The sequence below is a fragment of the Mustelus asterias genome, chromosome 4, assembly GCF_964213995.1.
Source record: "Mustelus asterias chromosome 4, sMusAst1.hap1.1, whole genome shotgun sequence".
Lineage (NCBI taxonomy): Eukaryota > Metazoa > Chordata > Chondrichthyes > Carcharhiniformes > Triakidae > Mustelus > Mustelus asterias.
In genome coordinates, this window is record NC_135804.1 from 110,715,656 (window position 1) to 110,742,533 (window position 26,878).

At 45.6% G+C, this 26,878-nt stretch overlaps 1 protein-coding gene across 2 annotated transcripts; it reads right to left on the reverse strand.

Annotated features, from left to right (window-relative positions):
• Positions 1 to 1,180: 1,180 nt before the first annotated feature.
• Positions 1,181 to 18,610, reverse strand: LOC144492935 (short coiled-coil protein B-like). 2 transcript variants are annotated; one of them, XM_078211606.1, is made up of 5 exons: positions 18,524 to 18,610; positions 18,361 to 18,447; positions 5,233 to 5,316; positions 3,267 to 3,405; positions 1,181 to 1,373 (listed from the first exon to the last, which is right to left on the reverse strand). In XM_078211606.1, the coding sequence occupies exons 1-5, from the start codon at positions 18,534 to 18,536 to the stop codon at positions 1,340 to 1,342; spliced, it is 357 nt and encodes a 118-aa protein (XP_078067732.1). In that variant the 5' UTR covers positions 18,537 to 18,610; the 3' UTR covers positions 1,181 to 1,339. The 2 variants fall into 2 exon arrangements, with proteins under 2 accessions (XP_078067732.1, XP_078067733.1); XM_078211607.1 differs by lacking the exon at positions 1,181 to 1,373 and having other exon boundaries at positions 3,263 to 3,405.
• Positions 18,611 to 26,878: the final 8,268 nt, after the last annotated feature.

The window sequence follows — 26,878 nt, forward strand, 5'->3', positions numbered from 1 at the left end:
TCTGCGGGTTACCATCGACTAGAAACTGAATTGGACTATCCATAAAGACTATAGGAGCAGGTCAGAGGCTAGGAATCCAGCGGCAAATAACTCACCTCCTTACTTCCCAAAGCATGTCCACCATCTACAAGGCACAAGTCAGGAATGCGTTGGAATATTCCCCACTTGCCTGAATGACTGCAGCTCCAACAATACTCAAAATACTTGACACCATCCAGAGCAAAGCAGCCCGTTTGATTAGCAACTCTTCTATAAACATTCAATTCCTCCACCACCGACGCACAGTGGCAGATGTACTACAGTAACTCATCAAGTCTCCTTCAACAGCACCTTCCAAGATCCCAAGACCTCTGCTTTCCTAGAAGGACAAGGGCATCAGATGGACTAAAAGATCTAATGGCATCAGAATGCTCTTCTTCATGTAAAGAGGTATCAACACATAAGAATGGACTTCCAGTCGGAAATTAAAGGCAAAAATTCAGGAGTTATTCATAATAACTTCGATGTTATACTGTGGTGGTGGTGGTGCTAGTGGGAGGTGGGGGTGGGTGGCAAGTACAGGGGCCAATGTTTGTTTTTTCTTCATGAATTAATTAGGAAGAGCCAAAGGCCTACCTTATTCTCTGAGATGGCGTCACACAGCACGCAAGAGGTCCTTCGGCCCATCAAGTCTGCACTAACAGAACTATACTAAATCTACACTTTCCCACACTTGGCCCATAGCCTTGAATGTTACGAAATTTCAAGTGCTAATCCATGTTCTGTTTAAAAGTTATGAGGTTTCCCACCTCTACTACCCTCCCAGGCAATGCATTCCAGACTCCCACCACTCTCTGGGTGAAAACATTTGTCCTCAGATCCCCTCTAAGCCTCATACCCCTCACCTTAAAATGATGCCGTCTTGTTATTGAACCTTCATCTACATGGCAACTTTGTCATCATGAGATTAAATAAATCAGGGCAAGTCAATGATCATTAATGGTTATTTTGGAACAAATAGGTGGCTCAATGCCTCTAATGTTACTTGATCTTTCTCAATCGATATATTTTCTTGTGGTCTACAGCTTAGGTACAAAGTACCGTCTCTCTGCAAAACATGGACTAGTTTTTATCTCACAAATTAATCATCCAAACAGAATTCTGTATGCAAAATGAGAAGGGAATACATAAACATAACAATATCAGCATTAGGGTTTATTATTCCATAATTAAATAGACTAAATACAAAAAAGGTATGCAACCTGACTTGAGACAATAAGCTACTGGTTCTAATAGGGTTACAGTCTTAATACTGGGCAGTCTTGACCCCCAGTCCCCTTTACCATAATTAATGTTATTATTATTTGTCTGTCTTCTTGGAGCTTTTGGTTGGTCTGGAAAATAAAAAAGGACATTTTTTAATTGAAATTAATTTGTCTTTTCTGGCAAATGAACTGAATGAATGTAATAATTTGGCTATTCAACCCTTTCACCTTATTTGGATAGAACATCAGTAATTGCTTAGTTTGATCATTCTGAGAACAGCAAGACTGCAGTGACTGGCATGAGTTGGGGAATGATGGCTTGTAGATTAGTTGGTCATGGAAGATGGTGCATGCTGCGCAGTGTCTATCGCCTATTTGTCCTCTCATCTGGGGTCTTTGTTGTAGCTTGAGATCACCCACCTTCCCTCTCAGTTTGAGAATGGTGTGTGCTGAAGTGTGTATATTTCCCTTTTGCCATGTCACCCAGGGATTGGGGTATACTGTGATGTTTGCATCCCCATATGTGTCTATAACATTGTTCCTCAGGAATGTCCTCTCTCATTCACCCCAACACCTCTACTTTCTCAGGAGGCTAAGGAAATTTGGCATGTCCATTACAACTCTCACAAATTTTTACAGATGCATCCATAGAAAGCATCCTTTCTGGTTGTATCGTAGCTTGGTATGGCTCCTGCTCTGTCCAAGACTGCAAGAAACTACAAAGGGTCGTGAATGTAGCCCACTCCATTATGCAAACGAACCACCCATCCATTGACTCTGTCTACACTTACCGCTGCCTTGGAAAAGCAGCCAGCATAATCAAGGACCCCACGCATTGCAGACATACTCCCTTCCACCTTCTTCCATCAGGAAAAAGAAAGTCTGAGATCAAGTACCAACCGACTCAAGAACAGCTTCTTCCCTGCTGCCATCAGACTTTTGAATGGACCTACCTCATATTAAGTTGATATTTCTCTAAACCCTAGCTATGACTGTAAACCTATATTCTGCACCATCTCCTTCCTTCTCTCCTATGTACTCTATGAACAGTATGCTTTGTCTGTATAGCATGCAAGAAACAATACTTTTCACTGTATACCAATACATGTTGGAATAATAAACCAAGTCAGATCAAAATTGGTATCTTGTCCTATTCACCTTTCTGTACCCTCAATTTATTGAAATCAAAACAGGTTGCTAAGTCTCTCCTCCATAACTCACTCTTTCCCAGGAATGTTTTCTTTCCTCCTCCAATCTACAGTCTTTTAAATGCTAAGCTTGGTGTCACATGTTCATTTATCTCTTTCACTCCTTGAAACCTAAACTTTGGCAGTGTTCTGAACTCCGGGCCTTTGCTTTTTGTTCTTTGTTTTCACTTTGGTTTTCCAAAAGTTAAAAACAAATCAAACATAGGAGGCAGAGTGTGGCCAAGGGACCTGTCTGCTCTTCTGCCTGAAGCATAAACCTTATCTCTGGAGCCTGTGGAGTAGGTTATCTGCTCACCTCTATGCCGGAGATTGTGTCCGCACACTCTGGTGCCCATTAAATTGCTTTCCTCGTGCGGTGCCCAGGGACTGGGTACATGCAACATGTGGGCCATCAAAGATGCCATGCTGTAAAGTGGCTGCAGCCTTGCTTATCATAGGTTGCTGACTCTGCAGATGATTTTTCTTCAATACTTCAATTGAAAGCAAAGAATTTTCAATTTAGAATAACCTAAAAAGTGTTGTGGATTTTGAGAGGTTTATAAATTTTACTTTGGATTGCTGACTTGTTGAAATGTTTTCGTAAATCTTTCCATCAATTATCAATTATTCATCAATATCCTTTTAATCGGATCTCAGATTTTACTTGCCAATCTACAAACAGGATCCAAAGAGACTCAAGAACATCTCATGACCCTGAATCTCGAGGTGAAAGGGTCAAACTGAGTTTTAACACAGATGAACACAACATGCAGATTAACCCACTACACCTGTCGAGATATAAAGCTGACTGGTATCAGTGGCATGAGCTCCTTACTTTCTCTTGTTCTTCGAGTCTGTGGTTTGAAAGACGCTGGAGGCTGACATGAGGTTTTCAATGTACTGACCAAGTACTTGGTTCTCAGATTTGAGTTTCAGGTTCTCCTCTTTCACAGCATCAACTCTGGCAGACAGATCTGTGAACCAATGGAAATGATCAGCACAGAGGGACGAGGAAAGAAAAAGAGAAAGAAGAATTTTGCTTTAAGTGAGAAAGGAGAACAAAGGAAAAGGAAAGATGGCGGTTGTGATATGGGGCCCAATATGGTAGCAAAGAATTGGATTTTACCGGGGGTGGAGATATGGGTGGTGGTGGAGTTCCTGCCCCTAGCATAAAGGTAAAGGCCGTCCCTACCGCTGCTTCACAAGCTTTTTTTTATTCATTCGTGGGACATGAGTGTCGCTGGCTGCCCAGCATTTATTGCCCATCCCTAGTTGCCCAAGGGCAGTTGAGAGTCAACCACATTGCTGTGGTTCTGGAATCACATGGAGAACAGACCAGGGAAGGACAGCAGATTTCCTTCCCGAAAGGACATGAGTGAAAAAGATGGGTTTTTCTGACAATCGACAATAGTTTCATGGTCATCAGTAGATCCTTAATTCCAGATATTTTTTATCGAATTCAAACTCCACCATCTGCCGGGGCGGGATTCGAAGCTGGATCCCCAGAACATTAGCTGAGTTTCTGGATTAAAAGTCTAGCGATAATACCACTAGGCCATCGCCTCCCTTTAGAGGCCACCATAGAGCCATCCTCCACATCCAGTTCCCAACAGCAATTGCCAATGGAGCCAGATGGGATGGTAGGTGGGGATTGGGAAATCACCAGGGCTGCGAGGGGGCGAGAGTGGGGTGAATAGGGCCTGGGCAAACATGAGGTGGGAAACCCCGTTGTGGGGGGGCCTCCAATGTGTATAGCAGGTCCATAAGAATATGGATATTATTAAACTAGAAAGAGTGCAGAAAAGATTTACTAGGATGCTACCAGGACTTGATGGTTTGGGTTATAAGGAGAGGCTGGATAGATTGGGACTTTTTTCTCTGGAGCGTAGAGGGCTGAGGGGTGATCTTACAGAAGTCTATAAAATAATGAGGGGCACAGGTCAGCTAGATAGTCAATATCTTTTCCCAAAAGTAGGGGAGTCTAAAACTAGAAGGCATAGGTTTAAGGTGAGAGGAGAGAGATACAGAAGTATCCAGAGGGGCAATTTTTTCACACTGAGAGTGGTGAGTGTCTGGAACAAGCTGTCAGAGGTAGTAGTAGAGGCGGGTACAATGTTGTCTTTTAAAAAGCATTTAGATAGTTACATGGGTACAATGGGTATAGAGGGATGTGGGCCAAATGCAGGCAATTGGGATTAGCTTAGGGGTTTTAAAAAAAAGGGCAGCATGGACAAGTTGGGCCGAAGGGCCTGTTTCCATGCAGTAAACCTCCATGACTCTATGGCTCTATAAAGGAGGTATAACCCATCCCCATCCTTGTTTGATAACCAGATCATACGATGAATAAAAAGAACATGGAAAGTTTGGAGTATGAAACGGGCAGCGAGACCAGCATAGGAAGAAAGGCACTGAAAGAGTGAGAGATAAAGGCCAATTTAGGAGAGAGAAGAGCAAAAAAAAGAGAAAAACAGACCACAGGGAAAAAAATAAGAGAGGCAAACATCAAAACAAAAGGAGAAATGGCACAGTTAGAGAAAACAGCACAGAAAGAAAAAGGGAAACATGAGTAGAGCAGACAGAGAGAAAGCCAGATCAGCATGAAAAGATAAATGAGTACAGAAAAAGACAGAAGGCTGCATAGTCACAGGAATCATTATGGAACAAGAGTGATTCCAACATGAAGAAGAAAGAAGTGGTGGGAGTAAAATGCCAGCAAACAGAGAGGGGGAGGTCAGTTTGGTAAGAGAAAAGAAACAAATTTTGTAGCCAAATTTCAGCAAGATAACAGCCTAATTAATCACCTTCGAGTGTGTGCTGCAGCTCCAGAACTTGGTTTATTAGCCTTGTCTTCTCCTCCAGCTCCTCTTGATTTTCATAATCTGTGCCTTTGCGGGAAATAAGAACAATCAGATAAATCTGACACAAAACAGTGTGCAAGTGCCAAAATATCCTCTTTCAACTGTTTTCTATATTTCATGGATTAAAATTTCAAAATTCCTCCACATTAAAGATATTCATAAAGAAAAAAGAATTAGGAGAAGGAGTCGACCTTTTGATAAGATTGTGGCTGATCTGATTGTGGCCTCCACCCTCCTGCCTGCCCGTCAAAACCCTCGACAGCTTTTGAGATCAAAAATCCAGAAAGCCCCTGTGCTGCAAACACCTCGGTTTCCCGTCTAAAATCTCTGTTTCTCAGCTTGTTTGTTTAACAGACAGATATTGATGGCTGCTTGAAACGTCTTTCTCTCGCAGCAGCTGCTTCTCAACTAAATCACTAAATATTCCACAAAGTACACAATCCCTGATTAGGTCTTCAGCGCGAGTTCTGAGCGCACATTTCTTTGCCAATATTTTTAGGGTGGCTGTGTAGGATTGCATTGACTCACCTGTTTTCTGGTTTGTGGAATTGAATACATGTCTATCAAGGATTAGGTGTTTAACCGGGAGACAGATGTTCTCAGATTGTTTCAGGATTATCTCCTCCTCTGTCTGGAAAATAAATGACTCAAATGTTTTGACAGCCTCAGGATCCGCGAGGTCTAATAGGGTGGATACTTGTACCCTCTTCAACATGTCGTAAAGTGCAGCACCACAGTAAATATGCCACTCCTTCTGGAACTTTCCAAAATTATCCGCAATGTTTTCATCAAAGACGAGTGAGTCCATGCGGCAAAGTCCTTGTGCCATACTGCCAACTTCTAACACCATGTAGAATGTTAAATCACCAACATCAAAGACTTCCAATAAAGATAGTTAATTGCTCGGCTCAATGGCTACATACAGTACTTGTGCTCTCCCAAGATCCCCAGGATAACTCCCACACTCCCACCACGTGACTTCTTATGTAGTCGCCTAATCACGTTCTCATGTGACCACTCCATCTGCAGTCCACCTTTGGACCAAAGCTGTAATAAGGTCAGCAGCTGAGCAGTCCTAGGGGAGCTCAAACTGAGCATCAGTGAACAAGCAGATTATTGCTGAGTAAGTGCAGCTTGATAGCACTGTCAACAACACTTTCCATCATTTTGCTGCTGATCGAGAGTGCACTGATGGAGTAGTAAGTAGCTGGGCTGAACTTGTCCTGCTTTTTGTATTGGGCAATTTTCCACATTGCTGGGTAGCTGTAAGTGTTGCAGCCATACTAAACCAGCTTGGCTAGGGAGCACAAGTCTTCAATGCTATTGTCAGGGCCCATAGCCTTTGCCGTATCTAGCACTTTCAGCTGTTTCTTTACGTCATGCGGAGCGAACTGAATTGACTAAGGACTGGTATCTGATGCGGGGGACGTCTGGAGGAGGCCAACATGGATCATCCACTTGACACTTCTGGCTGGAGATGGCTGCTTCAGCCTTGTCCTTTGCACTGATGTAGTGGGTTCACCCATCACTGAGGATGGGCAGATGTGTGGAGCTTCTTTTTCCTGTTAGTTGTTTAAAAGTTCACTGCCATTCATGACTAGAAGTGGCAAGAGCTTAGAGCTGATCTGTTGGTTATAGAATCACTTAGCTCTGTCTATCACATGCTGCTACCATTGTTTGGCATGCAATTAGTCCTGTGTTGCAGCTTCATCAGTTTGACACCTCATTTTTAGGTTGTACCTGGCGCTGCTCCTAGTATGCCTTCCTGTATTCTTCATTGGACCAAGGTTGATCCCCTGGCTTGATGGTAATGTTAGCATGGCAAGTGTGCTGGCCATGAGGTTACAGATTGTGATTGTATATTTGAGTTGTTTGAAACCTGTCCCATTCAGCATTGTGATAGTGTCACACAGCACGATGGAGAATATCCTCAATGTGAAGGTGGAATTTCTTCTCCATGATGACTGTGCAGTGGTCATTCCTACCAATACTGTCATGGATAGATGCAAATGTGATAGGTTGATTGGTGAAGACAATGTCAAGTAGGCTTTTCCCTCTTGTTGATTATCTCATCACCTGCCAAAGACCAAGTCGAACAGCTATGTCCTTTGGGGCTTGGTCAGCTCAGTCAGTAGTGATGCTACTGTGCCACTCTTGGTGATGGACATTGAAGCCCCCACCCAGAGTACATTGTGTGCCCTTTCCACCCTCAATGCTTCCTCCAGATAGTGTTCAATATGGAGGAGTAGTGAGTGATTCATTAGCTGAGGGAGTTGGTAAGTGATAACCAGCAGGAGGTTTTCTTGTCCATGTTGACCTGATGCTATGAGACCTCATGGGGTCCAGAGCCAGTATTGAGGATTCCCTCTGGCTGTACATCACTGTGCCACCACCTCTGCTGGGCCGGTACTGCCAGTGGGACAGAACATGACAGTGATGGTAGTTTCTGAGACATTGTCTGTAAGGTATGACTTTGTGAGTCTGACTATATGTCAGGCTGTTGATGCTCTGTTCTTTCCTTTTGATGAAATTTGCAGTTTTTTTCTTCTGTTTCAACGCTGGCACCACTATTTTGAAATAGGCAGCTTCTCAGTGCCCCATGAAAATCTTGGGAAGCCAAGAAGCAAACTTAACAAATTTCCTAATGATGCCACCACACCGAATTAACCAGGCGGTGACTTCACTTTCCCACTCGCCTCCCACCCTCCCTGATATGTTTGCCCTGCTTTCCCCTTCATGAGAATATACCGTAACTGGACTTGAACTTTCTTCTTTAAAAGCAGCGCATCGTCCAGTGACAGTTTGACTGACTAATCTTTGATTCCAATTTATCTGGGCCAGTTCCATTCTCACCCCAGCAAGCTGGCTTTGTCCCCAGTTACTAATTCTTATTCTCTGTTGCTCCTTGTCCATTCCTATAGCCAACCTAGACTTGATGATACAATGACCACTTTCCCCTAAATGTTCACCTACTGACACTTGAGCCACTTGACCCATGCCATCCCCAAGAACCAGGTCCATGAATGCCTCCTTTCACATTTGAACTAGAAACATACAGATGTAGTTAATTCTCAGAACTCTTCCTCTATATTCTTTACAATACCAATCTATATTCAGATAATTAAAGTCCCCATTATAACTACTCCACAACTTTTCCACCTCTCCATAATTTCCTTGCAAATTTGTTCCCCTGCATCCTTCCCATCAGTTGCCGCCCTGGGCTACTCTGCTACATTATTGCACTTTTGGTTGTTCCTGATCGCTAACCAAATGGATTTCACCTTTCAATCCTCTGGAATATCTTCTCTCTGCAGCACCACAACGTTCTCCTTAATCACGACTACCTCCCAAACCCCTTTCCTATCTTTCCTGAACACCTTGCATCCAGGAATATTTAATTCCCAGTCCTGCTCTTCTTTGAACTGGATTTCTGTTACCCCCACAACATAAAATTTCTATGTGGCTATCTGTGTCTGAAACTCACCAATCTTATTTACCACACTCCGCGCTTTCATGCTGTAACCTTAATTTAGAATTTATTAATGTTCCTCAACACTGAACTCACCTAATGCCTTACACTTCCTAATTTATACACAGTCTCTCCCAATATATTTTACACCTTGATATCCATCTCCAGCATTACCTCCTGTGATGATAATGTGCTATTGGTAGAGATATATATTTTTACGTTTAAGGGGACTGTTGACAGATTTGCTCAATTCTGCAGGCAGTCAGTGTGTCTGGAAAACATTTAACTCAGATGCTGGGAGAGCAGGATAATTGCTCATTTTAGCCATGTAGTGTTACTTAGGATATAGCTACTGGATTTTTGTTTATAGTTGGTTATTTCCCCTGGTGCTGTGATTAAATAATGGAGGTGGGTTTATGTATGCAGGGCCATGTGATGATGTGACTAAAGGGAGGAGCTAGGTCTGTAGCAGAAAAACAGCTTTTCAGTTCTAGCAGGGAATTGCTTGAAGACAGAGATTTTCTGCAAGCTGCTGAAATTTATTTTCCCTCTCTGAAAGCTACAAGACTGTCTGCACTCATTATAGCAAGAATATTGATGGGTGCCAACTGCATTTAAAGTGACATTGTAAGTCCGTAAGCGGAATGTTGCTTATTTGGAACTGAAAAAGTGATGTTAGAAATTAAAATAGCTTTCTTTCATTATTAAGTATTGTTCAACTGTTAAAAATTAAGCTACTTCATTTGTTAGAATTATGTTTAAACTGTGTTATTAAATAAAGTTTGCTTTACTATAAAAAGATCCTTAATTTGTCAGTGGAATTACTCCTGGAGCGAAGCATCCTATCCTCACATTTATGCCAAAATAGAAAGGTTGTTGGGGTCTAGTCTGGTTTCCTAATGTAACTTGGGGTTTTAGTTCAGGACCCTAACACTCCTGATTCAAAGAACCCTGCCAATTTAATTTGAATCCTTCCCAAAGGCACTAACAAATCATCCTGCAAGGAAATTGGTCCCAGCTCTGCAACTCAGCTGGCCTTTACAGGTACCATCTCCCCCAGAGCTTGACCCAATGTTCCAAGAATGTAAGTCTCTTTCTCCTATGCCATCTTTCTAGCCACACATTCATCTGCTCCTAGTTCTATACTCACTTGCATACTTGTACGTGGTACTGGGGGTAATCCAGAGATTACTACTTTTGAAGTCCTACCTGCTAGTTTTTCTACTTAGCTCACTAAATTCTATCTGCAGGAATATATCCCTCCTTCTATTTATATCGCTGGTAACAATATGGACCACGATCACTGGTTGTTCACCCTCCTCACTCGGGGTAGCCTGCAGATGTTCAGTGACCATTACCAAAGGTGAGAATCGTACCATCTCCTCTCAACATTCAATGGCATTGCCATGGCTGAATCTGTCGCCCCCCCCCCCTCCCCCCCATCAACGTCCTAGGAGTTACTATTGACCAGAAACAGAACTGGACAACAGTAAAAATACCAATGCTACAAGAGCAGGTCAAAGGCTGGGAATTCTGTGGTAACTCACCTTCTGGCTCCCCAAAGTCTTCCTGCCAACTAAAAGGCATCAGTCAGGTGTGCCTAAGAACACTTTCTACCTGCTTGGGTGAGTACACAATGGCAGGAGTGCATCATCTACAAGATGCACTGCAGCAACTCACCTTCGATATCATCTTTCAAACCTGTGACTTCTACCACCTCGACGGGCAAGGGCAGCAGATGGATGGGAACATCACTGCTAGCAATTTCCTCTCCAACCCACACACTATACTAAGTTGGAATTATAATCACTGTTCTTTCACTGTCACTGGGTCAAAATCCTAGAATCCCTTCGACAAGCTTAGTTCCCAATTTCAATTTTCTTCAGAAACACAATTCACTAGAAAACACACTGGCTGAGATTTTTCTCCTTTCAGGGCGTGTTTCATGGCGATGGGAGGCGACACGCCATTCATTGGCAGCGGGATTTTACGGTCCTGCCATTGTAAATGGGGTTTCCTTTTGAACGCACCCTTCGCCACCAGGAAACCTGCGGCGGGGGTGTGCCATCGGCGGGACGGTATGGTCCCGCCGGTATGAACAACAGCAAGATTTTGGCAAATATCAAAAATAGTTCTCCATTTTGCAGCTCCTCGCCCATTCTTTTCTTGTGAGTTGTAAGAAATCATAAATTCGTTCATAAACTTCCTTTTTTCTGCTAACAGTAAAACATTTTGTGCCTCTAAACATCATGGGCTCAGGGACACTCTCCTCATCGCTTGCATACATCACAATTAAGCTCCCGGCTACTGACTCCCAAGTTCCATATAAATATAAACAATCTTAAATATGGTCGAGGCCAGTTCTGCCTGTGCAGCAGCATTCTATGATTCTATTTCAACCTCTCACGACATCTCCTGCCTCAGTCAGCATGTCTGAGCCGACACTAAAGGCAACAGACATCAGTTGTCACGGGAACTGTCCTTCAGCTCTGTAGCCTCACAGAAAGGGCAAAGAGAGAAGAAAATAGAGAGAGATACTGATAACATGAATAAAAATACCAATTATGTCAACAGATAAATAAAGAGGTGAGAAATTGAGAAAAAGGAGTTGAGAGAGAGAAAAAAAACCGAGAAAGAGTTAGAAAAAATACTGAGAAACATAAAGAAATTATATTTTTTTTACAGAGAAACAGAAAACTACAAGATAGAAAAGTGGTAGAGAGAGAAAGGAAAAAAGAAAAGAATGAAAACAGTCATAAGTGTTTTCTTTTCGTAGAGCCTGATCTAATAAAATTTGTAATGGTGTGGTCTAACCTCAAAAAATTCTGAATACCACAAATATGACTAACAGCGGCCTGACATGTATGTGTGCAGGAGGATGTCTCCAATAAGCAAATTCTCAACTTTGCTGCAATAATATTGTGGCTTCGAGAATAGGGAAAAATGAAGATTAGGCACTGTCAAGAAGAAGGATCCTTTTAAGGAGGATGAGAGAGAAAACAGGTACAGACAAGAAAGGGTTAAACACTTTGTTGGGAAGAGGGTACAAGCAACAAAGCTCATCGGTAGACAGAAATGGAGGACAAGAAAGAGGGAGAAGGAAGTGCCATAACATTGAAGCGCAGAGAGAAAATGTGTTGGAGGTAGGGAAAGGTCCAAGTGAAGGAAGGGAAAAGAGTTGGGGATAGAGTTTGGTAGAAGAAAACTCTGTTGCTATGCTGAAGGGGGTCACCTTTAACTCACTAAGAGGAGAAAATCAGCAAGCTTACTTTTTTGAAATAAGGTACCCTGTGATTTACCATGAGTAATATCCCAAGGAACCTACTTAATATCACATCGGGTCTGAAAATCAGCGTGCTGAGCAGACCATTGCGTATGCACCAATCTGTCAGTGGGGAGATCGAAGTATGTACACTGGCCCCCACATCGCCGGCCTCCTGATCACCAGGCTCCATGACCCCCACATCCCTGATCGCCAGCCTCCATGGTACCCCCCAATTGCCGGCCTCCGTCACCCCCCCCCCCATCCTCCTGATTGCCAGCCTCCATGACACCCCACCCCCGCGTCTAGCCCACCCCCCCTCCCCATGTCCAGCCCAACCCCCCATCGCCCCATGGCTAGCCCCAATCACCCTCCTCCCTCCCAACCCCACTGATCCCTAATGCAGAGTGAGCAGCGGGTCCCCTCTCACCACCAATTGCCCCCCCAAATAGGCCATGCTCCCTCAGGCCCCACCCCCTTGGCACTGCCTGATGTGCGGTGGGCAGTACTAGGGTGGCTGGTGGGCACTGTCAGGCTGCCAGGCTGACACTGTCAGGGTGCCAGGCTGATACTGCCAGGTTGGCACTGCCCAAAGGGCACTCCCCTACCTCCGACCTCCTGAGGGAGCCTCACTGTCCTCTATCCCCACCAAAGGGTTGATCACGCCTGGTCCCCATTTATGTGGACCAGCTTTAATTCCCGCAAGTGGGAACCTCTCCCAGCACAGTGGGAAACATCTGCGAGCCTGGATGACACCATCCCAGGCTCACTATTGATATGGAAATGACGATTTCCATTTTGTAATTAGCCTTGCGCTGATTTCTGGTGCGAGGCTGATTATGCTTAAAAAAAGGACCTGGAAGAATCACAAATCCTGCTACAAGCCCCTTGCTGATATTTCTCGGCCTGCTGCGCTGCTCGTGTAGCGCCCTAGGAGAATCGTGCCCATGATATTGGAGGAATGGATGGTAATGAGGGGGAAGGAAAGTAATGAAAGTAATGAGAAAAGGAATGGATGGTATGGAAGGGGAATTACGGTCACAGTGGAGCAAGAATAATGCCATCGTGAATGGGAGTGAAAGAAGATTTAAAACTTAAACTGGCCTGGAGAAGAGTTCCAGATTGAATGGAAGGGGAGCAAGAGAAAGGTGTTAGTATTATCTGGGAGTGTTGGAGCTGAAGAATGTGCTTCTGTCAAAGGATGGGGAGTTGGCTGGGCACGATTTTATCAACAATTTGCGCCCGTTTTTGGGCGTGAAATCATGGTAAAGTCGGGTGTGAGGCCTTTATCGCGATCCGCACCCGCGTCGGCGCAGATTGCCACTTTACTGAAACCCGGGAATGGCGGCGATCCGCTTCGCATCCAAAACGGGCGCAACGGCGATTTAAATGCCCGCCCAACTTTATCAGCATTTCCCCCTTTACCACCGCATTTGCCGATCCGGAACCGCGCCATTACGGACCTGCTAAATAAAAGTCTGAGTCGGGTGCTCCAGCCTCTGAAGGGCGCGTTCAGTGTTTCCAACGGCTCTCTGACTCAGATCAGTGGTGGGCGGGAGGAGGGAGACGGGTCAGATCATTCTCTGGTTGGAGGGGGGAGGAGGGGAGTGAGGTCAGATCGTTGTCTGATTGGGTGGGGGGAGGAGGAGGAGGCGGGTCAGATGTATCTCTGGCGTGGGGGGCGATCGTTGTCTGCTGGTAGGGGGGAGGGCTGATTGTTGTCTGGTGGGGGGGGGGAGGAGGCAGGTCAGATGTTCCTCTGGAGGGGAGGGGGGAGTGAGGCCAGACCATTCTCTGTGGGGGGGGGGGGGGGGGGGAGTGAGGCCAGATCGTCGTCTGGGGGAGGGGGAGGGAGATGGGTAAGATGTGTCTCATGGCGGGGGGGGCAGATGGATCTCTGGTGGGGGGGCAGATGGATCTCTGGTGGGGGGGGCAGATGGATCTCTGGTGGGGGGGGCAGGGGTGACAATCGGTCTGGGTAGTGGGGGGGTGGTTAAGGGGGACAGTGATGTGTGTGTGTCTCCCTTATCCACCACCCCCACTACCCAGACCGATCGCCACCCCTGCCCCCCTCCCCCCCCACTGATCGCCCGCAGAGTGGCAGCAGGCCCCCCTGCCCCCGCCCCCCCCACCAGAGATCCATCTGCACCCCCCACCAGAGATCCATCTGCCCCCCCACCCCCCCCGAAATACACCCTCACTGCCGCTTTTCACTCCCAGGCCGCTTTCTCCGCTTTCTGCGGGTTGGGAGCGATCCGACACAGGCGCGCTTTTTCCAATTTTTTTCTAACTGCACATGCGCAGTTCAGAGCTCCGATCATTCCGGCAGCACTAAGCTCCGCCCACAGCACGAATCGGACTGGAGACGGCTGAGAGCGTATGGGGGCGCCTGAAAGCAGATTTTTAAGTCGGATCTGTACTACGCCCAGATTCGGCACTTAGAATGAAAATGGTAACATCGGGCCCTATGTCTCTATGAACTTCATAAGAGTGAATACTGCTGTAATTTGCAGGGAACCGGTGTCAGATTGCTTGACAGAAAATCCAAATGTCACTTTTTTTCCCCTTAAATATTAAAAAATCCACCAATTGTGAAACATAAGGTACTAAAACTAGTCAAAACTAGCCTACTGTGCTTGAGGGCATTTGATAAGGTGCCACATCAAAGATTATTGCAGACAATAAAAGCTTATGGTGTAAGGGGTATCCTATTAGCATAGATAGAAGATTGGCTGGCAGAAAACAGAGTATGCATTATCGGATCTTTTTCTGATTGGCAGGATGTGACAAGTGGAGTCCCACAGGGGTCTATGCTGGGCATCAACTTGTTACAATTTATATCAATGACTTTGGTGAAGAGGGCAAAGGCATAGTAGCTAAATTTGCAGATAACATAAAGCTAGGAAGGAAAGTATGTTGTGAAGCGAACATAAGGGGGTTTTAGATGGATGTGGACAAGTTGAGTGAGTGGGCAAAAGTCTTGATCAGATGGAATATAAGATGGGAAAATGTGAAGTTGCTCACTTCGGCACGAAGAATTAGAAAGCAGAGTATTGCTTAAACAGAGAATTACTACAAAATTCTGAAGTGCAGAGGGATCTAGATGTTCTAGTGCATGAGTCCCAAAAAGTCAGTATGCAAGTACAGCAAGTAATGAAGATAAGCTAATGGAATGCCATCCCTAATTATGAAAGGAATAAAGCATGGATGTTATGCTTCATTTATACAGGGCATTGGTGAGACCACAGTTCAAATACTGGGTGCAGTTGTTGTCTCCTTATTTAAAGAAGGATGTAAATGCATTGGAGGCAATTCAGAGGTTTACTAGATTGATACCTGGAATGAACGGGTTGTCTAATGAGAAGAGGTTGGACAGACTAAACTTGTTTCAGTCTCAACAAGGTGGATGTGGGAAGGATGTTTCCAGAACTAGGGAGCACAGTTTGAAAATTAGGGGTCACCTATCTCTTTTAGGATAGAGATGAAGAGAATCCTTTTCTCTCTGGAACTCTCTGCCTCAGAAAGAAAGCAGTAGAGATAGGGTCATTGTATATTTTAATGGGGAAATAGATTCTTGTTAGGCAAGGAAATCAAAGATTATCGGGAGAATTGTGGGAATATGGAATTCAAAACACAAATAGATCAACCATGATCTTATTGAATGGCAGAAAAGGCTTGAGGGCCGAATGACCTACTTCTGCTCCTCTTTTATACGTACATATGTAATCATTACATAAGTAAAAATGATAGAGCAAGCGGGAGACTCATAAAAATGTGCACACTGGGGTCAATTAATACAATTAAGATCCCAATAACAGGTCTATCTTTGGCTGCCTGAATATTGCCAGTTTCTCCTCCTGCTTATCCTTCACCCAAGAAGTGACCATTTCCAGTGTTAACTAAAGAAATCCTCAACTACTGTCAGATAAAGTTGGGTGGCGCTTTTGAGGTATTTGATAGCAGCCACTTATGTGTTCTGCACCTTAAAGGATTTGAATTATGCATCAGGCACTGTGGGTTCTGTGCACATTGTTTGCTGTTTTGGTTGAGTTCCTCACCATAGGTACAGCTCCCCTTTAAGCTGCTGCTTCAATTCATTTGTGGGGACCATAAGTGACTGTCCCTCACAATTCATTACCTGTATTGGAGTGCATTTTCACAATGGCAGCTCACCAACTGCATTGTTATCAAGTCCTGGGAAAAAAATCAATTGGATCCCACACTAAGTGCTCCAGTTACTATGTGCACCCCAGCCACTGTCAACCCAATTAAAACACCAGAAAATTCCTTCCTGTATTTTCCCTTCATTGCACCTTTTGTTCTCCTTAATATAAGTGAAGAACTGTTGAAAAAATGTTGGGCATCCCCTCAGCTTCATTTCTAAAGCCAATGTCCCTTTCTTCACATCATTGGTTTCCATTTTGAGCTGTTCTTGAGTTGCCAGCAATTTTAGACTTATGTCCGCCAGCAGTTGTAATCAATAATGTATTACCCTTTGAGATACTTATCCAATCTAACCTTGAATAGATCTATTTGTCCTTACAACCTGCCACCATTAACTATTCCAAAAACCAACCACCCTATCAGTGGGGTACTGTTTTCTCACATCACACGTTTTTAGTTTACACTCATGCCCTGCTCCCTTGTTGAGTTATTCAATGCCAAATCAAATATCCCTGACTGATATCCATAAACGTTACTCATTTCAACATCTCCATCATACTCACCCTCAGACTTCCCCTCTCCAATGAGTTCTATTATTCTATTCCTATATGTTCCATTCTCTCATTTCCAATCATTTTAATTAACACGGTCCTCACCTTTACCAGCACAGCTACATCCTTCTTGTACTGACGGCTTCAAAGTGGCGCACAATGGATGAGTTGTGGCCTGACCAATTCTCAGACAATGACAGGATAACCTCCTTTAATCTACACCCTTCTCTGCTTTTGAACAACTTGACATGTTATTTTATTTTTTGACAGTTTCCAGATATCGACTCAATGTCTTGAGGAATTTGTTCATCATGAATTCTGGATGATTTTCCCAGTCGATCTTTGACAGAATGGTTCCATTATTCCTATAATCCCCTGCCTACTTAATATACCTAATACCAGGCCTTCCATTTACCCTCATTAAACTGCCAAAGATCAATTCTTAGCCCACCACCCCATACAAATTAAACGCTCCTGGAGTTTATCATATTTTCTACACTATTAACAATCTTTTTTTGGTGTCATCTGCAAACTAGATGAAGTTACAATGCACTATTCAAGATAATTTATGAGGCTCTATTCATCATATCCCCCTCCACCCAGAACGCTGACCATTTATCTACATTTTCTGTGTCTCATCACCCAATCTATCTCAACATTCTGCCCCAATATCATGACTGCTGATTTGTTTCTGTTTCCCATGGGGTTCTTAGCAAAAAATGGTTACTAAGATCCAAGTAAATCAAATTTACTCCGGCACACAATGGGAATCTAGGAACAGGAATAGGCCATTCAGCCCCTCAAGCATGTATGCCCATTAAACAGATCATATATTGGGCGGCAAGGTGGCACAGTGGTTAGCACTGCTGCTTCACAGCAGCAGGGACCTGGGTTCAATTCCGGTCTTGGGTGTCTGTGTGGAGTTTGTATGTTCTCCCCATGTCTGCGTGGATTTCCTCCAGGTGCTCCGGTTTCCTCCCACACTCCAAAGTTGTGCAGGTTAGGTGGATTGGCCATGCTAAATTGCCCCTTACTGTCCCAAGATGTGTTGGTTAGGGAGGATTAACAGGGTAAATGCATGGGGATAGGACAGGGGGGTGGCCTTGAGAAAGATGCTCTGCTGGTGAGTCAATGCAGGCTCGATGGGCCAAATAGTCTCCTTCTGCACGGTAGGGATTCTATGATTCTATATGGGACAAGTAAGTGTCATCGTTGGAAAATCCTTTACTGTTGTTGCCAATAATATTTTAATATTATTGACAGAGGGTGGCAACCAGTAACATCACCCACTATTCCCTTACCCACGAGGGTTGGTTGGTGGGTGACATATTGCGGACAAAAAGAAAACCATTTATTGTCAGAGGGCTGCTGAGGGCAGAAGCTAATGAAGGATTCGCCACTGTTGTCCCAGAATTTGGATTTTTTAAAGACAATGTCATTCCACATTTATCATGAAGGCAATACCAATCTCTCTTGTTACACCCCCCCCCCCCCCCCCCACTCCCCTATCCCATTCACCCACAAACCACAGTGAGATTTACACCCGTTCTGGTCAAAAACTGGTCTCAGCTCAAAAGCACCACAGAATCCAGGTAAAGCCGCGAAAGGCTCACGATGTCAGCTACCTTCTGCGTCCGCATTCATTTTGTCATCAGCCTCTTGTGGAATTTTCATCCGACGGCGTCGCCCAGTAACTCCTTGGAACGGATAATCTGAAATAAGCAAAATAGATAAATAACTGGCTGCCCCATCACACAAAGCCGCCTATTGTGTTGATCATTATCTCACCCCCGAATAACATAGCGATGAATGGTTCAAAGCGCAGCGAGCAACCCAGCGGACTGCACCTAAAGGGCGGATCATTCACTCCCCTCCCAATGACCAAATCGCGATTGAATATTCCCTGAACCGCTCAGCTCTAATCACCCAGCTACCGATTAGGGAATCATGTCAAACTGACCCGCACTGCCTCCCTTAACAAATTGTAGCATTTTCTGATCAATCTAAGCGCATCTACTGGGGGCGGCCCCATCCCTCCCCCCCATTCCCCGGTGTTAGCTGCAGACACCGGCAGCATCCTCCAGCCCCGCGGCACACACTGCCTGCCCCACGCTGCAGACACTCTTCCCCGGGTCACTGATGCCAATTGTTGGGCTTTGCCCAGGGGAAGCTGGAAGCGGGCAGCATCACCAACCTTGGCCACGAGCAGCTCCTGCCGGCTCTCTGCTCTCACCAACACTGAGCCGATGCGTCAGCCCGCAGTGCGCAGAGTCAGTGCGGGGCAGAGACCGCCCCACTGCACCCCCCACACTGGCACTGCACACTGGCACTGCACTCCTACCCTGGCACTGCACACTGGCACTGCACCCCCTACACTGGCATTGCACCCCTACCCTGACAGTGCACCCCTACACTGGCACTGCACACTGGCACTGCACCCCTACACTGGCACCGTATCCCACACTGGCACTTTCACTGCACCCCCACATTGGCACTGCATTCCACACTGATACTGGCACTGCACCCCCACACTGGCACTGCACCCTCACACTGGCACTGCACCCCCACACTGGCACTGCATCCTCACACAGGCACTGCGCCCCTACACTGACACTGCACCCCCATACTGGCACTGCACCCCTACACTGGCACTGCATCCCACACTGGCACTGTCACTGAACCCCTCACTGGCACTGCACCCCCACACTGGCACTGCACCCCCACACTGGCACTGCACCACACACTGGTGCTGCACCCCCCCCCCCCCACTGGTGCTGCTCCCCACACTGGCACTGCTCCCCTACACTGACGTTACACTGCCACACTGACATTACACTGCCACACTACCCCTACACTGGCACTGAACCCCACACTGGCACTGCACCCTCACACTGGCACTGCACCCCTACATTGACACTGCACCCCCACACTGGCACTGCACCTCTACACTGGCACTGCATCCCACACTGGCACTGTCACTGCAAACCCACACTGTCACTGAACCCCTCACTGGCACTGCACCCCCACACTGGCACTGCACCACACACTGGCACTGCACCCCCCCCCACTGGCGCTGCACCCCCCACTGGCGCTGCACCCCACACTGGCACTGCATCCCATACTGACATTGCACTGCCACACTGCCACTGCACCCCACACTGGCACTGCACCCCCACACTGGCATTGTCACTGCACCCTCACATTGGCACTGCACCCCACACTGGCACTGCACCCCACACTGACACTGCACCCCCACACTGGCACTGCACCCCTACCCTGGCACTGTCATTGCACCCCCACACTGTCACTGCACCCCCCACACTGGCACTGTACCCCCACACTGTCACTGCACCCATCCACTATGAATTTATTCATAATTTAGTAGAAATAGATGTGTTCCATGGGGAATAAATAGTCCTGATGTGGAGATGCCGGCGTTGGACTGGGGTAAACACAGTAAGAAGTTTAACAACACCAGGTTAAAGTCCAACAGGTTTATTTGGTAGCAAAAGCCACACAAGCTTTCGAGGCTCTGAGCCCCTTCTTCAGGTGAGTGGGAATTCTGTTCACAAACAGAACTTATAAGACACAGACTCAATTTACATGAATAATGGTTGGAATGCGAATACTTACAACTAATCCAGTCTTTAAGAAACAAAACAATGGGAGTGGAGAGAGCATCAAGACAGGCTAAAAAGATGTGTATTGTCTCCAGACAAGACAGCCAGTGAAACTCTGCAGGTCCACGCAACTGTGGGAGTTACAAATAGTGTGACATAAATTCTGATTCTAGGATCGCATGATAAAGACTCAGGAGGAAAAAAGCAGAAATATTTATGTGAAATAGTGTGACATAAACCCAATATCCCGGTTGAGGCCGTCCTTGTGTGTGCGGAACCTGGCTATCAGTTTCTGCTCCGCGACTCTGCGCTGTCGTGTGTCGCGAAGGCCGCCTTGGAGAACGCTTACCCGAATATCAGAGGCCGAATGCCCGTGACCGCTGAAGTGCTCCCCAACAGGAAGAGAACAGTCTTGCCTGGTGATTGTCGAGCGGTGTTCATTCATCCGTTGTCGCAGCGTCTGCATAGTTTCCCCAATGTACCATGCCTCGGGACATCCTTTCTTGCAGCGTATCAGGTAGACAACGTTGGCCGAGTTGCAAGAGTATGTACCGTGTACCTGGTGGATGGTGTTCTCACGTGAGATGATGGCATCTGTGTCGATGATCCGGCACGTCTTGCAGAGGTTGCTGTGGCAGGGTTGTGTGGTGTCTTGGTCACTGTTCTCCTGAAGGCTGGGTAGTTTGCTGCGGACAATGGTCTGTTTGAGGTTGTGCGGTTGTTTGAAGGCAAGAAGTGGGGGTGTGGGGATGGCCTTGGCGATCCCCACACCCCCTACGGACAAGCCCTCCGTATACACAGGATCTGCTCGGATGAGGAGGATCGCAACAGACACCTCCAGACGCTGAAAGATGCCCTCATAAGAACAGGATATGGCGCTAGACTCATTGATCAACAGTTCCAACGCGCCACAGCGAAAAACCGCACCGACCTCCTCAGAAGACAAACACGGGACACAGTGGACAGAGTACCCTTCGTTGTCCAGTACTTCCCCGGAGCGGAGAAGCTACGGCATCTCCTCCGGAGCCTTCAACATGTCATTGATGAAGACGAACATCTCGCCAAGGCCATCCCCACACCCCCACTTCTTGCCTTCAAACAACCGCACAACCTCAAACAGACCATTGTCCGCAGCAAACTACCCAGCCTTCAGGAGAACAGTGACCAAGACACCACACAACCCTGCCACAGCAACCTCTGCAAGACGTGCCGGATCATCGACACAGATGCCATCATCTCACGTGAGAACACCATCCACCAGGTACACGGTACATACTCTTGCAACTCGGCCAACGTTGTCTACCTGATACGCTGCAAGAAAGGATGTCCCGAGGCATGGTACATTGGGGAAACTATGCAGACGCTGCGACAACGGATGAATGAACACCGCTCGACAATCACCAGGCAAGACTGTTCTCTTCCTGTTGGGGAGCACTTCAGCGGTCACGGGCATTCGGCCTCTGATATTCGGGTAAGCGTTCTCCAAGGCGGCCTTCGCGACACACGACAGCGCAGAGTCGCGGAGCAGAAACTGATAGCCAGGTTCCGCACACACAAGGACGGCCTCAACCGGGATATTGGGTTTATGTCACACTATTTCACATAAATATTTCTGCTTTTTTCCTCCTGAGTCTTTATCATGCGATCCTAGAATCAGAATTTATGTCACACTATTTGTAACTCCCACAGTTGCGTGGACCTGCAGAGTTTCACTGGCTGTCTTGTCTGGAGACAATACACATCTTTTTAGCCTGTCTTGATGCTCTCTCCACTCCCATTGTTTTGTTTCTTAAAGACTGGATTAGTTGTAAGTATTCGCATTCCAACCATTATTCATGTAAATTGAGTCTGTGTCTTATAAGTTCTGTTTGTGAACAGAATTCCCACTCACCTGAAGAAGGGGCTCAGAGCCTCGAAAGCTTGTGTGGCTTTTGCTACCAAATAAACCTGTTGGACTTTAACCTGGTGTTGTTAAACTTCTTACTGAATAAATAGTCCAGCAGAAATGTAGTCTAATTGTGGCTAATAAACAGTTAAATGCAGTATTGGATAAAAGGGGTAGGCCTATAATGTTGACAAAAATAATAGGAACCCTGAGGATTGGGAAGATTTCAGAATTCAGCAACGGATGACAAAGAAATTGATAAAGAATGATAAAAGAGAACATGAGAGGAAAAGAGTTTCTCCAAAAGCCAAAGGTTTGTGCAATGGCAATACTAGATTTCCAGGGAGTTTTCAGTTCTCTTTCCAGTGGAAGCAGAGGTTTGACCTCCAGTGAAAAGGGAAACTAATTAAGAAATAATTAAAGATTGAAGCTGTCACTTATTAATAAACTGCAAAGTAGAAGCCGGCAGCAATTTGTCTGTCAGATGTAGGCAGGTCTTTTGATCTACGGCAGAGTTGCCTTGTTGCAACTGTTGGTACAATCACACCTAGAATATTACTTACTGTTTTGACCTCCCTATTTAAGGAGGGATCTACTTGCATTAGAGGCAACTCTGAGAAAGCTCATTAGGTTGATTCCTGGAATTACAGAGGCAAGTATGAGCAGTTTAGGCCGACACTCATTGTCGTTTAGAATGACAAGTGACTTTATTGAAACATTTTACATCCCAGGGCTCTGTAGGATCATACGAACTCGAAACATAAACTCTGTTTCTCCCCCCACAGATGCTGCCAGACCTACTGAGTTTATCCAGCATTTTTCAGTTTTTATTTCAGATTTCCAGCAACTGCAGTATTTTGCTTTTGTTTAAGATCCTGGAAAGGGGGTGATGACAGATAGATGCTGACGAACTATTTTCCTCTCACTGAAGGCACATTTTCAGAATAACAGGTCTTCCATTTAAGACAAAAATGAGGAGAAATGTCTTTTCTCAGAGAGTCGTTAATCTTTGGTATAAAAACAGAAAAACTTAGTGGTTTTGAGTCTACTGACCCTTGGGTCAATGGACTCGAAACGTTAATTGTTCCTCTCTCCCCACGGATGCTGCCAGACCTGCTGAGCTTATTCAGCATTTTCTGTTTTCACTTCAGATTTCCAGCATCTGCAATATTTTATTTCTAATTGTTCACCTTTGGTAAAAGTAAAGTTTATTTATTAGTGCCACAAGTATGCTTACATTAACACTGCAATGAAGCTACTGTGAAAATCCCCTAGTCACCACACTCTGGCATCTGTTCGGGTACACTGAGGAAGAATTTAGCATGGCCAGTGCACCTAAGTAGCACATCTTTTGGACTGTGCAAAGAAACAGGAGCACCCAGAGAAAACCCACGCAGACATGGGGAGAACATGCAAACTCCACACAGACAGTGACCCAAACCGGGAATCGAACCCAGGTCCCTGGCACTGTGAGGTAGCAGTGCTAACCACTGTGCCCCAGAGTCTCTATTCGAGAGAGCACTGTAGACTGGGTCATTGAATATATTCAAGGCCAAGTTTGAAAGATTTTCAACAGACAAAACAGTCAAGGGTTATGGAGGGGAAGCAAGAAAGTGGAGTTTTGATCTTAGTGAAAGTTCAGATCTTAATGAATGGTGGAAAAAGCTGAAGGAGTTGAATGGTCAATTCCTGCTGCTGATGTTCTTACATTAGGAAGTTACATCAAGTAAGCCATTAAAGTTGATTTTAGAGGAAGTTTAAGCTACTGATGACTTGATTGGTACTAGCATTGACATGTAAATGACAGGGCATAGAACCTATCCAATTGCTAGCAAAAGTCCAAGAATCAGAAATCCCTTATCATAAAGGCCTGAACTAGTTTGAGGAAGTGGGGTGGGCAATATACATTTTAATGTTGGTCATGCCTTATCTTTGATACTAGTTGTCAGTGTCTGTTGGGTCTATATGGGAAATTGTCAGATATCCATATTTCACTTAAGTGGAGGTATTTGTACATTATTGTCATATATTGCTACCTCAAAGAATAGGAAACACTCAAAACATCTGGCTAAAACATTTTGCAAAATAGAGCCGGTGATTTAATGAGACACAGCTCTAGTGATACAATGTGTTTTAATTAACTCACAAGATATTACTTTGATTTGATTTGATTTGATTTATTATTGTCACATATATTAACATACAGTGAAAAGTATTGTTTCTTGCACGCTATACAGACAAAACATACCATTCATAGAGAAGGAAATGAGAGAGTGCAGAATGTAGTGTTACAGTCATAGGGTGTAGAGAAAGATGATCTTAATGCAAGGTAAGTCCATTCAAAAGTCTGACAGCAGCAGGGAAGAAGCTGTTCTTGAGTCGGTTGGTATGTGACTCAGACTTTTGTATCTTGTTCCCGAAGGAAGAAGGTGGAAGAGAGAATGCCCAGGGTGTGTGGGGTTCTTAATTATGCTGGCTGCTTTGCCGAGGCAGCGGAGAGTGTAGATAGAGTCAATGGATGGGAGGCTGATTTGCATGATGGATTGGGCAACATTCACGACCTTTTGTAGTTCTTTGCGGTCTTGGGCAGAGCAGGAGCCATACCAAGCTGTGACACAACCAGAAAGAATGCTTTCTATGGTGCATCTGTAAAAGTTGGTGAGTATCATAGCTGACATGCCAAATTTCTTTAGTCTTCTGAGAAAGTAGAGGCCTTGGTGGGCTTTCTTAACTATAGTGTCAACATGGGGGGACCAGGACAGGTTGTTGGTGATCTGGACACCTAAAAACTTGAAGCTCTCGACCCTTTCTACTTCATCCCCATTGATGTAGACAGGGGCATGTTCTCCTTTACGCTTCCTGAAGTCGATGACAATTTCCTTTGTTTTGTTGACGTTGAGGGAGAGATTATTGTTGCTGCACCAGTTCACCAGATTCTGTATCTCATTCCTGTACTCTGTCTCGTCATTGTTTGAGATCTGACCCACTGTGGTGGTGTCATCAGCAAACTTGAAAATCGAATTGGAGGGGAATTTGGCCGCACAGTCATAGGTGTATAAGTATAGTAGGGGGCTGAGAACACAGCCTTGTGGGGCACCAGTGTTGAGAATGATTGTGGAGGAGGTGTTGTTACCTATCCTTACTGATTGTGGTCTGTGAGTTAGGAAGTTCAGGATCCAGTCGCAGAGGGAGGTGCTGAGGTCCAGGCCACAGAGTTCGGAGATGAGTTTCATGGGAATAATAGTGTTGAAGGCTGAGCTGTAGTCAATAAATAGGAGTCTGACATAGGTGTCCTTGTTATCTAGGTGTTCCAGGGTTGAATGCAGGGCCAGGGAAATGGCGTCTGCTGTGGATCTGTTGCGGCAGTAGGCAAACTGTAGTGGATCCAGGCAGTCCAGGAGGCTGGGATTGATTTGTGCCATGACTAACCTTTCGAAGCACTTCATAATGATGGATGTCAGAGCCACCAGCCGATAGTCATTAAGGCACGCTGCTTGATTTTTCTTAGGTACCGGGATGACAGTCGTCTTCTTGAAGAAGATAGGGACCTCATATTGTTGTAAAGAGAGGTTGAAGATGTCTGCGAATACCTCTGCCAGCCGATCCGCGGAGGATCTGAGTGCACGTCTGGGTACCCCATCCGGGCCAGTTGCTTTCCGTGGGTTGACCTTCAAGGAAGCTGTTCTGACATCTGCAATGGTGACCCCCAGATACAGGTTCATCCAGGGCTTCCAGGGTGGAGGGCATACTCTCACTGACCTCTTGCTCAAAACGGGCATAGAATGCATTGAGCTCATCAAGGAGGGGTGTATTGGAGCTGGCGATTTTACATGCCTTCATCTTGTAGCCTGTTATGTCTTGCAGACCTTGTCATAGTCGGCGGTTATTGGTATGGCTAGCCTAGGACTCTAGCTTGGTCTGGTATTGTCTTTTGGCATCTTTGATGGATCTCCTTAGAGCGTATCTGGCTTTCTTGTATAGGTCAGTGTCGCCTGACTTGAATGCCTCAGACCTGGACTTCAGTAAGCAATGGATATCCCTGTTCATCCATGGCTTCCGGTTGGGGAACACATGGATTTGCTTCTTTACACTTACTAATGAATCAGTTATTGTAGTGGCGTACTCATTCAGGCTGGTCGCAGAGCTTTTAAATACTGACCAGTCCACTGACTCCAAGCAGCCCCGAAGAAGATCATCCGATTCCTCAGACCAACATTGCACGACTCTCTTTGATGGATTCTCCCGCTTCAGTTTTTTCTTGTAAGCTGGGATCACAGCCGTGTGATCTGATTTGCCAAAGTGTAGGCGGACAATAGAGTGATAGGCATGTTTGATATTTGTGTGGCAGTGGTCTAGGATGTTTGGGCCTCTGGTGGAGCAGGAGACGTGTTGGTGGTAACTTGGTAGTACGCTCTTGAGCTTGGCCTGATTGAAGTCCTCGGCCACGATCAACAAGGCCTCGGGATGTTTCGTCTCAAGGCTCTTTGTAGTGGTGTATATTTCGTCCAGCGCGATCTTCACATCCGCATGGGGTGGGATGTAAACTGCCATCAGGACTTCGAATACTACAACGATCAAAATTTCCTTGCAAACTCAGTTAAAGTCTATTGGCTATTATTATATCATAAGCAAACGTTA